The following is a 15,374-nucleotide window of genomic DNA, read 5'->3' on the forward strand; positions in this document are numbered from 1 at the left end:
TTTTTTTTTTAGACAGTCTCCCCAGCTGGCCTGGAACTCACTATGTAGACCAGGCTGGCCTTGAACTCACAGAGATCCGCCTGCCTCTGCCTCCCAAGTGCTGGGATTAAAGGCGTGCACCACCACACCCAGCTTTTTTTGGTCTTTTTAAAAATAGGGTCTCCCTGTAGCCCCAGATGTCCTGGAAGTCACTAGGTAGAGCAGGCTGGCCTTGAACTTACAGAGATCCACCTGCCTCTGCCTCTCAAGTGCTGGGATTGAAGGTGTGTGCCACCATGCCGGCCATGTCTCCACCTCTTGAATGCTGAGTTTCAGGTGTGCACCACCATATCAGGTCCATGAAATGCTAGGAACCCAGGGCCTCCTGCATGCTAGGTAAGCACTCTACAAACTGAACTATAGCCCCAGCATTTAAATATTTCCTAGTCCAAATGCTTTCTATAATTTTAATGATGCCGAAACAGAATTCAGGATGTTCTTTAAGTAATTTACAAATTGGACTGGAGCCTCCACCTCCCACCCCCTTTTTGAAGACAGGGTGTCTTGTAACTCAGGCTAGCTTTGCACTTTTGTTCCTTCTGCCTCCAGCCTCCCAAATGCTGGGATTACAGGCATGAACCATAGTGCCCAGCTTTGAAGCCATCTTTTTTATATTGCTTTATTTTGTTTTGTTTTTGTTGGGGGATAGAGCCTCACCATGTAGTCTAGGCACGCTTGGATTTCCAGATCCTCCTGTTTCAGCATCCTTCAGTGCTGGGATTACAGATACAGGCTACCGTGCCTGGGCTTGACTTTTTAGCACTTTTTTTTCATGGAGCAGGAATTTGGACACTTTTCTATTAGCTAGAACTAAAGGCTCACTGTGACTTAGAGTGCCTGTAGTATCAAGCAGTCCAGTCACATTCAAAGTGTAACCCATTGGCCAGGGAAGTAACTTAGTAGTTTAGTGGATTCCTAGCATGCACAAGGCCCCAAGTTTGATCCCCAGTGCTGCAAATTAAATCAGTTAATTACAGTGCAATCCATAAATGATATCAGTTGAGTACATTGTTGTGTAATTGGAGCCTGAGCCTCTGACATAGTCTCTATTTGCCTTTTTTCAGTATCTTGTGCTCTTCTTATGGAAATTATGCATACCTGACAAACTGGCTCTTTGATCCTATATCCCCACTCATTTCACTTCCTCCATCCAATAACAGTCCTGCTGATCCTCTCAGTTTGGTTTTTTGTTTCTGTTTTGGGTTTTGTTGTTGGTGGTGGTGGTTTTGAGTCAGGGTCTTGTTTATCCCAGCTAACCTAGAACTTACTCTGTAGACCAGACTGGACTTGAACTTGCAGAAATCAGCTTGTCTCTGCCTCCCAAATGCTGAGATTAAAGGCATGTGCTACCACACTCTGCACCCTCTCTCAGTTCTTAATGTCAGAGCTATTCAAATACACTGGAAAATTTTCTTTTAATTTCTAAGCATTCTCTTCTCAGCTCAATACTATCCTCAACTTTTATTAAATAATTTTATTTTATTAAATAATTATATTTCTCTCAATGTAATTCCTTAATTTTGTTTAGTACCTAAATAATTACTTATATATCATGCAATGTGCTTATTCTCTCTCCTTAGATATTAATGATGTCAAACGACTGAAACCCGGCTACCTGGAAGCCACTGTTGACTGGTTTAGAAGGTACAAGGTTCCTGATGGAAAACCAGAAAATGAGTTTGCTTTCAATGCAGAATTTAAAGACAAGGTAGTATGTCTTTCAGAACTATTGCTTTAGACCATTTGTATTGGGACTTAGAATTTAACCATGTTGTTCCCATCTAAAGATTCATAAAAGAAGGGAACCAGGGATGTACTTCAGTGGTAGAGTGCTCGCCTTAGTTTGCAGAGACGTAATAGGTTTGGAGGGAATATAAATAATAGAAAAAGACATCTTTTTCTATTGTTGTAATGCCTGTGTCTTCAAATTTCAGGATTTTGCGATTAATATTATTAAAAGCACTCATGACTATTGGAAAGCATTAGTAACTAAGAAAACGGATGGAAAAGGAATCAGTTGGTAAGTTTTAACTCCTTTCTATGTGTTTAATACACAAAGCAGGCCAGCTTGTATCAAAGATTTTAGTGACTAGCTGGGCATGGTGGTGCATGCCTTTAACCCCAGCACTTGGGAGGCAGAGGCAGGCTGATCTCTGTGAGTTCCAGGCCAGCTGGGGCTACAGAGAGACCCTGTCTCAAAAAGACCAAAAAAAAAAAAAAAAAAAAATTTAGTGACTAATGGTGCTGGTTGTTGGAGTCTAGGTTCTTGGCCTTTTATTCAAAGGACTGAAATAAGGACCCACATAGATTTGCAAAAGTAGCAAACTAATTTTATCCAAAATGAAGCAATAGTGTGTGTGTGTTTATATGTATGTCTGTGGGAATAGCATGCTATACCACAGGTGTGGCGTCAGAGGACAACATGCAGAAGTTGCTTCTGTCGTTTTACCATGTGGGATCAAACTCAGTTTGTCAGGCTTGGAGGTAAGTACCTTTACCCTCCAAGCTGTTACTGGCCCTGATAAGCTGTATTTAATCATTCTTTATTGTTAAACATTTTGATTGCTTCCAGCCTTTATTATTAATGATGAACATCTTTGGAAGGTCTAGAAGGTGGACTTTATCAAAACCTCTGATTTTTGTTTTGGTCTTTTTGAGACAGGGTCTCCCTGTAGTACCAGCTGTCCTGGAACTCACTATGTAGACCAGGCTGGCCTTGAACTCACAGAGATCTGCCTGCCTCTGCCTCTTGAGTGCAAGATTTTCAATATGCCTTGGCGTGGTGATGTATGCCTTTAATCCCAGCACTTGGGAGGCGGAGGCAGGTGGATCTCTGTGAGTTTGAGGCCAGTCTGATTTACATAGTGAGTTCCAGGCCAGCTGGGACTACAGAGAGAGACCCTGTCTCAAAAAGACCCAAAAAAAAAGATTTTCAAAATATCCTGAAGTATTTTTCAGAATGTGGAACCAGATGTTGCTTCTGTCGGGAACATTTGTTTCATTTCTTGGCCGCTTTTTTTGGAGTTAGCAAAGTGATGTTTCATATTTCCATTTGCATTTCTCAGCTATTTCAGTGAGAACTACAGAAGATTTAATCTCAGATTTCTTAAATTTCAACTCAAGAGATTTTAATGAAATCACAAGAACATCTGTTCCTTGTCAAAATAATTAGAATGTTTAAGATAGGCAGGAAAGCTTTCAAGCAAGCCAGATTTAAATGTCACCTTGTCTAGCATCATCATCTTATTTTCAGAAGGCTTTTTGTTTTTCCATCTTTTGACTCCTTGTGTTTGATTGACAGCATGAACACCACGGTCTCCGAGAGCCCCTTCAGGTGTGATCCTGATGCTGCCAGAGCCATTGTGGATGCTGTAAGCAAACCTCTGCTTTCAAAGAAAACTGGGTGGTCAAAAGATAGGGCATCCATGGAGAGAAGTGCTTCTCCCCACAAAGATTTGAGTATCTTTTATGTGCCTACTATGGCATGAAGTCTTGAAATCAGAACCCAGAACAGACAGACATTAGAAGGAAAAGCTGAAGAGTGACAGCAAAGTAGATCATTTGTGGAACTCAGAGTGACTCCAGAACATACTAAGTAGCCTACATGCCTATCATCTGTCAAACCATTCCCACAAGAGAGCCACTGGGAACTTAGTTGATTTGCTTCTAGTCAAGACTGAGGAAGCGAGCACATTGCAGGTGTCATAGCAAGAGTGACATAGAGTAGCACAGAACTTCCACATGAGATCCCTAAGGCATCCATTAAAGCTGCAGTTTGATTTTGTGCTGCTTTAATGATCTGATGTTGACTTACCAAAAGACTGACTTAAGTCATTAAATTATTTTCATTTATACCATTAAAATAGCCAACAAACAAAACAAAATGACCTCTGACTTCCCCCTGCCTTGTAAATGGGACAGTATGAAAGAAAAAGACAACTTAATGACAAGGCCCATGTCAGGTTTTTGAGACAGGTTCTCCCTGTAGCCCTGCTGGTGTGGAACTTGCTATATAGACTATAGACCCAGCTGGCCTCCAAGTCACAGATATCTGCCTACCTCTGCCTACAGTGCTGGGATTAAAGATGTGAACCATCAAGCCTGGCCAGGTTTTATTCTATATTTCAGAAACATTGTGGGCTGAGCCTGGTGTGGCACACCTTTAATTCTAGCACTTGGGAGGCAGAGGCAGGTGGATCTCTGAACTGGAGATCAGCTAGGGCTACAGAGTGAGACCCTGTTGCTCTCACAATAGTGAGAGCCTGCCTAAAAACCAAACACATTATTCTCCTGTGGTCGTTGACTTCTCAGCATACCTGCATTGTTCCTGTAAGTGGAGCCAGAAGTTGTTCTTGTCAGGAGCATCCACATGTTTCACCTTTACTCATACAAGTTCTTTTCCAATTTCATCTATGTGTTTAGCTTTTACCTAAACTCTGGAATTAGACTAATTATTTTAATACTTGTTTTAGTTACCACCACCATGTGAATCTGCCTGCACACTACCAGCAGATGGTAAGACCTGAGTCCACTATAATTATGTTAAAATTATGTGTCTGTATAGAAAATTATATATATATATATATACACACACACACACACACATATATATATATAAAACCTTATTTTTACTTGACAAATAGTTATATGTATATGCTTATGGGGTACAACACGATGTTTTGCTATGTTTATAATATAGAAAGATGAAATCAGGTTAGAAGTCTGTCATTTCACATACTTATTTGTGATGAAACATTAAAAATCAACAGTTGCAGCCATTATGAAATACTCAGTTGGGCCAGGAATGTAGCCTGGTATAGAGTGTGCAGGAACATACTAGAGGAACTGAGTTCAGTCCCCAGTGCCAAAAAAGGTAGAGAAAAAAGAAATAGACAGTGCACTGTTGTTTCCTATAGTCACCATTCTGTGCAATAAATCCATAAAGGTCATTGCTTTCCAGTTAACATCTACTCTGTACCCTTCGTCTATAATATTTATACATATATGGTCATGCATGCACACATCTGTATATGTGTGTGTGTGTGTTTGTGTGTACCTTGCATATATATGGAATGGGGAGAGGAAGAGAGACGTTTTAGGTTCTATAGGATATGCGAAGGACACGACCATCTTTTGTTTTCCGTATTTTAGGCCACTATCACACTGGCTTCTAAGCAGTGACCCACTGCATGGGCTGGGTTCTGCATTCCCATCTGTCTGTATCACTCAGGAAAACAGCTCTATCCCCTTTAGACCTTTGAAATCTCAGTGACAGGTGTGGTGATTCATGCTTGTAATCTTAGCACTCTGTAAGCTAAAGCAAGGGGATGAGCAAGAGGATGACAGGTTCAGCCTGAGCTATTTAGCAAGACCCTGCTCAAAATAAAAGAATCTCTTTAAGCTTCTTCTGGTGAGAAAAAGAGTTCAGTTTTTTAAGAAATTGAAAATTGGTGCTGGAGAGATGGCTCAGTAGTTAAGAGCACTGGCTGCTCTTGCAGAGGACCCAGATTGGAATCCCAGCACCTACATGGCTGCTAAGAACTGTCCATAATTTCCAGTTCCAGGGGATCTGTTGCCCTCTTTTGACCTCTGTGGGCTTTGCATGCCATGAATGCACTTACATACATACAAGCAATACACGCATATACATAAAATAAAAATAATTTTTTAAAAAAGTTTGAGGTTAGCTTGGACTGGATAATGAATTCTAGACCAGCCAGATCTACATGAGACCTTAATCTCTAAACAGAAAGGGAGTGAGGGAAAAGAAAGAAAGAGAAAGGAGGCCCAACTGTAAATAGTGTGCCAGGTTTCCAGGTTACCAGCTTTTGTGATGGTATAGCTTTGCCATATGTGTGCTGTAAGGAGATCTGTAATAGGAGCTGTTAAAATGTGTAGCATTCATTAAGCAAGCTTTTCTGTTGAGCCACATTCCCAGCTTATTTTTTGTTGTTTACATGTTGGTAATTTTGCTTAATTTTTTTTTTTAATTTGTTATTTCTTTTCTCTGGATATAGTGGATAAATGGTTCCATCACCAGAAAAACTGATGCGATTTCTCTGGAACACAAGCTGATATTGCTGCATCCTGTTCATCTGGAAATATTAGATGCAAGAGTGTAGTGGCTTCCCAAAGCTTTAACTTCATAGAACTCACCTAACTGAAGCAGATTCCTCTGTGACCAGTCTAATATATTCAGAAGTTATCTATCCAAAAACTTTTCATATCTCAACAAAACTACTTTTAGTACATGTAGCTATCAGAGCCATTGTGACTTGGAAGTCATTTGTGAATAGATGTGAAAGGTGAACACATTGGATGTATATGTTTACCATATGTTAGGAAATAAAATTATTTTGCTGAAATGTGGTTTAGGATTTTTTTTTTTAATCCTGAAGTCAACATTACCAAGCTGACTGGGTACTTTTTGGTGTTCAAAAACTGCTTGGTTTTGAGCTGGGTGAAGTGGCACAGGCCCTTTAATCGAGGTCCTTGGAAGGCAGAGGGAGTCTGGGTCTCTGTGAGATCAAAATCAGCCTGGTCTACATAGCAAGTTCTAGACCAGCTGGGGCTACAGGGAGACCCTATCTCAAAAAACAAAAGAAGGGCTGGAGAAATGGCTTAGTGGTTAAATACCAGTGGTACTGACTGGTCTTGCAGAGGACCTGGGTTCCCTTTCCAGCATCCACATGGCAGCTAACAACTCTAACAGCAGTTTCAAGGTGTCTGACTCCCTCTTCTGGCCTCCATTTGCATTGTACAACATGGGTGTATACATTCAGGCAAAACACTCATACATGAAATGAAAATAAGTAAAAATTGTTTTAATTGCTTGTTTTTAGGAATCTAAGAATGAAATTTCTTGTGACTATAGTAGTCTTTGTTCTGTGCCTAATTCCAGGCATCCCATTCTAAAACAAAAACCTTTAAATTTCTATTGTTAGCAGAAAGCAAACCTTTATTGAACCCTTAAGTCCATTTACATTGTAGTGTAATTATCAGAATATTCTGGTAAGTTCATGGCCTTTGGAGTTAAGCAGACCTGAGGCAGGTTACCAACCACTCAACTTCAGTTTCCCATCTGTAAAAATGCACAGTCATGTAATGGCTTATAATAATCAATTATATTGTTTAATCTGAAATCCTCTTACAGTGACATGCAGTTGTCGGAAATAACCATTATCAAAACCAGATGTTGACTTTGACACAACCCACAGACCTACTTGGGTTTCCCAGTGGTGCTTATTTATATGGGTTATGGTTCAAATATTCTTTCATTTTTCTAATTAAAAATTTTATTATTACTGTACTTGTATGATGTGTATGAATGTGGGCATACATGTGCCATGACACGCTAGTGGTGATCAGAGGACAACTTTTGGGTGCTCGTTCTCTCCTACTATGTGGGTTCCTGAGATGGAACTCAGGTTATTAGGTTTGAGCAGCAAATTATTTTACCCACCAAGTCACCTTGTCAACCCTCAAAGATTCTTTTAAGTAACTGATTTTTCTAGTATTTTGTTGTCTTAATGGCATAGTGAGCTGGCAAGATGGCTCAGTGGTTGAAGACACTTGCCGCCAAACTTGATGACCTGAGTTCAATCCCCCCACATGGTAGGTAGAAGGAGTGAACTGACTCCCATAAGTTGTCCTCTGGAACCTCCTCGTGCGCATCTGTACACATGTACACATAGACGCACAAAATAGAATTTTAAACATTTTAAACAAAAGTAGAAGCAAAATCATGCAGTCTAACATTTTGTGATGACTTCTTTTTTTTTTTTTTCCTTTTTTTTGGTCTTTTTGAGGCAGGGTCTCCCTGTAGCCCCAGCTGGCCTGGAACTCACTATGTAGACCAGGCTGGCCTTGAACTCACAGAGATCTGCCTGCCTCTGCCTCCTGAGTGCTGGGGTTAAAGGCGTGCACCGCCACGCCTGGCGATTGACTTCTTTTTTTTTAATGTAAATTCCCTCAAGTACATCCAAGTTGTCATACATGCCAGCACTTCATCTTTTTATTCATTCCCTTGATTTTTAATTTAGTTTTATGGTTTTTCCATATAGCCTGGAACTTGTCATTCCTGCCTCAGCTTCCCAAATGCTAGGATTACAGGCAAGCACCACCATGTTTGACTTATTTTTTCCGTATGTGTGTGTGTGTGTGTCTGTGCGTGTGTGTGGGTGTGTCTATGGGTGGATGCACATGTGTATGTGTAAGAAGTCAACAGGTGTTGTCCATTATCACTCTCCACCTTATTCTTTGAGAGAGATTCTCACTGAACTTTGAGCATGCTGATTAGAGGAGACTGGCTGACCAGCAAGCCTCATGGGTCCTCCCATCTCCATGATAATGCAGTGGGGTTTCATTGATTTTTTTTCTTTTAATATTTTGTTTTTAAGTACATATCTGTATGTTTATGTGTACATAAGTGCAAGTGTTGACAAGGGCCAAAAGAGGATGTTGAATCCTCAGGAGCTGGAGTTACAGGTGCTTTTGAGCCACCCAATGTGAGCGTTTGGAACTGAGGTCTTCTGGAAGAACAGTTCTTAACCATTGGGCTATCTCTCCAGCCCATCTCTCATTCTGTCTTAATTTGCATAGGTATGGTGGCTAATGGTGTTAAGCATCTTTTATGTGCTTATTCACACAGGCTTATCCACATTCCTATATATCCTATTTGATAAAATGTCTGTGTTGGTTTTATGTTCTTGTGACCAAATACTTGAAAGACAGTTTGAAGGAGCAAAGGTTTATCTTGGCTCACCAGTTTCAGTCCAATGTTGGCTGAGTCTGTTGCTTTCAGCCTGCAGTGAGGCAGAATATCATGGCAGTGAGACCATGCGTCAGGGGCTGCATACAAGGTGTATCTTCCAAGGTACATACCCAGTGCCCTACTTCCTTCAGTTAGACCCCACCTCCATCTCCCAGTAGTGCCCTTACCTTGTGAATCCATCCAGGGATTAATCCATTGCTAATCCATTAGAATCTAATCCATTAGAATCCTTAAGATCTCCAGGCCTGGTGGCATAGCTAGCAGCTTGGGAGGCTGGAGCAGGAACACTTGAGTTCAAGGCCTGCCTGGACTACAGAGTGAGTTCAAGGCTATCTTGAGTAAATTGGTGAGATTCAAAAATGGTGATTCTGGGGCTGGAGAGATGGCTCAGTCGTTAAGAGCACTGGCTACTCTTACAGAGGAACCAGGTTTGATTCCCAGCACCCAGATGGTGGTTAACAACCATCTGTAACTCCAGTTCTAGGGATCTGGTGCCCTCTTCTGATCTCTGTGGGTGTATTACACTATATGGGTGCACTTACATACATGCAGGCAATACATTTAAAATTTTTTAAATAATAAAATTTTGTTTAAAAAAATAATTTTGGACTGGAGAGATAGTTCAGTGGTTCAGACACTTGCTGCTCTTCCAGAGGACCCAAGTTTGGTTCCCAGCATGTATATTACAGTGGCTCATTGCCACCTGTAACTCTAGCTCCAGGGGATCCAGCTCTCTCCTCTGGCCTTCTCAGGTACCTGCACAGACATACAGATACATAAAATAAATTAAACGCCTTTAAGCCCAACACTTGCCACCACACCCAACAAATCTTTTTTTGTTGTTTATTTGTTTTGTTTTTGCTTTTTTGGTGTTTTTTTTTTTTTTTTTTAAGAAAGGGTCTCCCTGTAGCCCCAGTTGGCCTGGAACTCACTATGTAGACCAGGCTGGCCTCAAACTCAAAGAGATCCGCCTGCCTCTGCCTCCCAAGTGCTGGGATTAAAGGTATGTGCCACCACACCCGGCTCAAATCTTTTAAAAACTGATTCTATCCCCTGTCATCTCTACTAGTGAGCACATTCAGTATGTTTCTTATTTCTATATTGTAGTTTCCAGTTCTGTGGTTTCCAACTAGTTCCTTTTCATAACTTCTATACCTTTGCTGAGATGCTTTTGTTTTTCTTCAAGGAAATTTTGTGTGTAGACAAGGTATTATCTCATGCTGGTTTTGAATTTATTATGTAGCCAAGGATGACTTTGAACAATGTTTTTTCGAAAAACAGATTTCAGAGAGCATGGTGTGGCACACACTTTTAATCCCAGCACTCTAGAGGCAGAGGCAAGCAGAACTCTGAATTTTAAGGCCAACCTGGTTTACAGAGTTCCAGGCCTGCTAGGGCTACATAGTGAGACACCCATCTCAGAAAACAAAAGCAGAAATAATCCTTTGAGGAATGTAATTTAGAAAGTCACAAAATCATATATATATAGCAAATGTAAGGACACCTGAGTGTCACCCACCCTCCCTCTTGAGAAGCCCACACCCATGTCTGGGGTTTTGTTCACATCTTTTTCTAAATCAACGTCCCCTCACCTTCCCCAAACTGAAGTCTAAAGCCCTACCCTCTTGTATCTGTTTAATAAATTGGCTAACACTGCTTCATTGTGACTCTTCCTGAAATTCTTTTCTGCAGTGTAAAAAACCTGGCTTTGAGTGCAGTGAGGAAGGAAAGCTAATATGTCACCTGCCACCCCTGACAGGCCAGGTTGGCCTCAGAGTTGCAGTGATTCTCCTGCATCTACCTTCCAAGTGCTGGAATTATAGGTGTATACCACTATACCTGGCACTTTAATTTTAAAAGAAATGCAAATGAATGGCATTCAGCACCCAGGGAGGCAGAAAGACTCCCAGTATGAAACAGCCCCTCTCCTGTGGTGCCTGAGCCACCTGAGAGATTTGTTTAAACCAAAAATTATGCCCAAGATGGTCACACACACCTGTATTCCCTAGTACTTGGAAGGCCAAAGCAGGTAGATCTTGAGTTCAAGGCCAGTTTGGGGCTCCATAGCAAGAATGTGTCTCAAAAAAACAAACACAAAAACAGCTGGAGAGATGACTCAGCAATTAGGAGCATGTATCGCTCTTACAGAAGACCCAAGTTTGGTTCCCAGCACCCATGTCAGATGGCTTGTAACTGCCTGCAACTCCAACTTCAGTGAATCCAGTGCCTTTTTCTGGGCTCCACAGGCACCTGTACATACAAACACAGACACATGAAAAGAAAATACATTTTGTTTTTTTGGTCGGACATGGTATCAGATGCCTTTAGTCCCAGCACTCGGGAGGCAAAGGCAGGTGGATCTCTGTGGGTTCAAGACCAGCCTGGTCTACATAGGGAGTTCCAAGCCAGCTGGGGCTACAGGGAGACCTTGTCTCAAAAAAAGAAAAAAAGAAAAATAATTCTAATAGTGTAGCCTGATGTCTGAAGTTACTGTTGTAATGAAAATGCTAGAAACTAGGCAAAAGCTTTCTCAGCAGGTCTTAATATAATCACTGTGAGCTAAATCAGCCAAGGCACACCGGCAGCCACAGCAAAGGAATAACCCCTACTTGTGTTTCCTGAATATCAGGCTCTGCTGGAGTCTGTGTGTTACCCTTCTCTAAATTCACCTAGCAACACTAAGCCATGTACTCTCTGAAGAATGTGCACCCTACACGTGACCTGCTCAGGTCTCTATGCACCTTGCTAGGGCCTGGTGCTGGGCTAAGGGCTGGAGATGCAGGCAGGGGGATGCTCTTCTACCCCCACAGCACTCCATGGTGACAAATTGTTCTGTTCTTTGTGTTGGTCACGTGGCAAGACAGATGATACTGGCTTACCTTTTTTTATGGTTGTCCCAAGGAGGCTTACTGGCTGGGTGACCTTTAGCAAGAATTTCAATACCTACAAAACAGGTTGACCTAGGTGCCTTGGGATCCAACCCAGCTCCAACACTACGTACCCCTGGCTTAAAGCATTGTGTGGCCATTCCAACATGAGATTGCTCATGCACCCATGCACCCAAGGCCACCCTCTGGCTTGTCCTTTTGTCCTTGCCTGTTGGGACAGATGGGGCCACGGTCCTTAGTTCCTGCTCAAGTCTATTTCTTAGCATTCTATCTTTCCTTTTAGCTTATGAAAATGGACTGTGACCCTAGAGCTTGAATCTCTAATTAGGTCAGCTATGCACATACAGGACTGTCAAGGTCATCTCTTGTCACCTGTTGTCCAGCACTCTATGGAGTAGGAGTTATTGATTCCTTTGGATGGCTTGCAAACAGGACTGGTTGAGCTGCTCAAGATGGCAGAGCCAGCCACCTGGGGACTGCCTGCTTCCATGAAGAGGTTCTGCATGGATGTCAACATGGAATAAGCACAGCTGACAACTGGGGTTCTTATACCCCATGGGGACACAGCCTATGCCAACGGGGTCCTAATGCCATAGGGGCAGGCACAGGCAAAACGATGGGGAACAGTTCTGGGGTTCTGAATAGCTTATAAATCACTGATATGGTTTTCAAGACCACTTTCCATGAATTTTGAAGGGATGAAGTGCTGTTTGTGGCTGCCATCTTACAGCTGTGCCCTAGACCCCCAGAGTCCAAGTTGAGGACACTGGGCAAGAGCTCTATGGTGGGAGTCCTGTGCCCTTCCTTCTGGGTCCTGGTGACATAGGGCTTTTCACCTTTCTGGGCCTTGGTTTCCTCATTTTTAAAATTTTTTTTATTTTTTGGACTTTTTGAGACAGGGTCTCTCTGTAGCCCCAGCTGGCCTGAACTCACTATGTAGAGCAGTCTGGCCTTGAACTCACAGAGATCCACCTGCCTCTGCCTCCCCAAATGCTGGGTTTAAAAGCAAGAGCCACCATGCCTGGCTGGTTTCCTCATATAATCAAGTAGAAGACTTCTCTTTTCTCATAGAAAATTTCATACCACTCGCTTTTTTAAAAAAGTATTATTTTTATTTTATGTGTATGAGTGTATTGCCTGCATGTATGTGAGTGCACCTGTGTTGTGCAGTGCCACGGAGGTCAGAAGAGGGCTTTGGATTCCCCTGGAACTGGAGTTAAGGATGGTTCGTGACTGTCATGTGGGTGCTAGGAATTGAACCCAGGTCCTCTGCAAGAGCAGTCAGTGCTCTTAACCCCTGAGCCATCTCTCCAGCCCCACCTCTGACACAGTAGGAAGAAAACTCTCTCTGTGACTGAAGAGAACAAGGTGGCTTTTAGGCCCAGCACTTGGGAGGCAGAAGCAGGTGGATCTCTCTATGTTCCAGGTCAGCCAGCTACATAGTGAGACTTAACATGCAGGAAGCTCTGGGATCAGTCCCTAGCACTACATAAAACAAGGTGTGCTGGTGACATCTGTAATTCCAGCATTGGGAAATGGAGGCAGGAGGATTTGTTCAATGGCATCCTTGACTATATATGTGGTTTGAGACCAGCCTAGGCTATGTAAAACCCTATCTCAAATAAAAAAAGAAAGGCTGGGGGAAAGGGCCCAGAGAGTTAGAATGCTTGTTGTATAAGCATGAGGACCTGCATGAAAACCCCCAGAAACCACATAAAATCCAGTTGTGGCACCTGTAACACCAGAGTTGTAGGGGGCAAAGGCGGGGGGGAGCACTGGAGCTTCCTAGATGCCAGCTTAGCCCCAGATTCAGTGAGAGACCGTCTCAAAAAAATATGACAGTTACAGAGCATGGTGCCTGGCATCCTCCTTTGGCCTCTACACACATATACATGCACTACACCTTTCTAACTGCCCCCGCCCACATATACACGCTTAAAAAAAAAAGTCAGGGCTGGAGAGACGGCTCAGCAGTTAAGAACACTGGTGGTTCTTGCAGAAGACCTGGGTTTGAATCCCAGCACCCACATGGCAGCTAACAACTGTCCGTAACTCCAGTCCCAGGAAATCCGACAGCCTCTTCTGTCCTCCTCCGGCATTGCACGGGTGCACTTACCTACATACAGGTAATACACGCATGTACTTAAAATAAAAATATTAAAAAATCATCCAACACTATGTAAAATGACTCAAACAATTACAAGAGAGGAGATGTGTAAGCTGTGTAACTTCACTTAATCAATCTCCTGAGCATGGCCCTTTGGCTTCTTTCCAGTTTCCGCTGAGTTAAAATAATGCTGTCAGGAATGAACATCTTTATGTACAAGTCTGGAAATATCTCTCTTTCCCCTGAGGATAAACCCATAGAAGTGGAATGCAGATGGGTGAGATGGGGAGGTGTTAACTTTTCTTGGAAATCTGACTGGTTTGCCTTCCTGTCAGCTATTTAAGAGAGTGCCCCAAACTCAAGGGTTGTCAACAAGGAAACAAACTATCCTTGGCTTATTAAAATTTTCCCTCCTAGGAATTACTAGGAATAATTAGCCCTCAAAAGAATGTTGTAACTCTTTGCTTCTCAAACTTCAGAGTAGCTGGAGGGCTTGTTATAGCCCATTGCTGGGTCCCAGGACAAATTCCAATTTCTTAGATATGGGGTGGAACCATAGGCTGTGCAACTCTAAGAAGCCTTGTGTGGAGCTGGTCTATAAGCTGTACTTGGCAGGGCTCACTGCAAAGATTAAACTTCTCCAATGAGACCCGCCTCAGTTCCTGGCTGCAAATTCTGCCAAGTGACGTCAATATTGCTTCCTACTGCTGACTATGGATGTGATAGTCCTTGTATCTAAGAAGCATCTGTTGCAAGTTGTTATGTAGACCATGCTAGCTTCAAACTCTCAGTAAGCTTCATGCTTCTGCCTCCCAAGTGGTGTGATTAAAGACATGTGCCCCCAGGCCACCTAAATTTATTTTTATGTAGGTAAATTTGCCAGTCTTTCCTTATATGGCTTCTGGATTTTCAATCCTGGTCAGAAAGGTCTTCCTTACTTCAAGATTATAAGAATCCATGCTTTCAGGCTGGTGGGATGGGTCAGTGGGTAAAGATGCTTGCTGCCAAGCCTGACAACCTGAATTAGATCCTTGAGAGAACTGACTCCTACAAGTTATCCTTTGACATATGCACGCTTTGGTGCAAGCACACACACACACACACACACACACACACACACATCTATGTGTGCACACACATACACATAAATGAATAAATGTAATTAAAATTTTTTTGGTTTATTTTATGTAACCAGCACCAAATAAATGTAGTTGGAAAGAAGGAAGGGAGGGAGGGAGGAAAGAAAGAAAGGAAGAGAGAGAAAAATCTCGGGGCTGGAGAGATGATTCAGCGATTAAGAGCACTGGCTGCTCTTGCAGAGGACCAGCCTTTGGTTCCCAGCACCCACATGGTTGTGAACACCAGCAGGTAATTTCAGTTCCAGGGTCCTCTGCAAGAGCAGTCCAGTGCTCTTGAACCATCTCTCCAGCCCCCCACCCCCCATCTTTTTACAAGAGTTCCAGGGATCAAATTTAGGTCATCAGGCTTGCTTCATAGGGCAGCAAGCGCCTTTACCTGCTGCACCATCTTGGCGGCCCCATTTTGAGCCTAGGTTCTTTCACTTGTA

At 42.5% G+C, this 15,374-nt stretch overlaps 1 protein-coding gene across 1 annotated transcript in view; it reads left to right on the forward strand.

Annotated features, from left to right (window-relative positions):
- Positions 1-6,409, forward strand: part of Ppa1 (pyrophosphatase (inorganic) 1) — a 40,661-nt gene extending 34,252 nt beyond the window's left edge. Inside the window, exons 7-11 of the mRNA XM_008827791.2 lie at positions 1,620-1,747; positions 1,974-2,059; positions 3,341-3,410; positions 4,512-4,554; positions 6,057-6,409. Coding sequence (XP_008826013.1) covers positions 1,620-1,747; positions 1,974-2,059; positions 3,341-3,410; positions 4,512-4,554; positions 6,057-6,088 — 359 coding nt within the window. The 3' untranslated portion in view covers positions 6,089-6,409. The remainder of the gene's footprint in view (positions 1-1,619; positions 1,748-1,973; positions 2,060-3,340; positions 3,411-4,511; positions 4,555-6,056) is intronic.
- Positions 6,410-15,374: the final 8,965 nt, after the last annotated feature.

Source organism: Nannospalax galili, unplaced genomic scaffold (genome assembly GCF_000622305.1).
Source record: "Nannospalax galili isolate Female #2095 unplaced genomic scaffold, S.galili_v1.0 scaffold853, whole genome shotgun sequence".
Lineage (NCBI taxonomy): Eukaryota > Metazoa > Chordata > Mammalia > Rodentia > Spalacidae > Nannospalax > Nannospalax galili.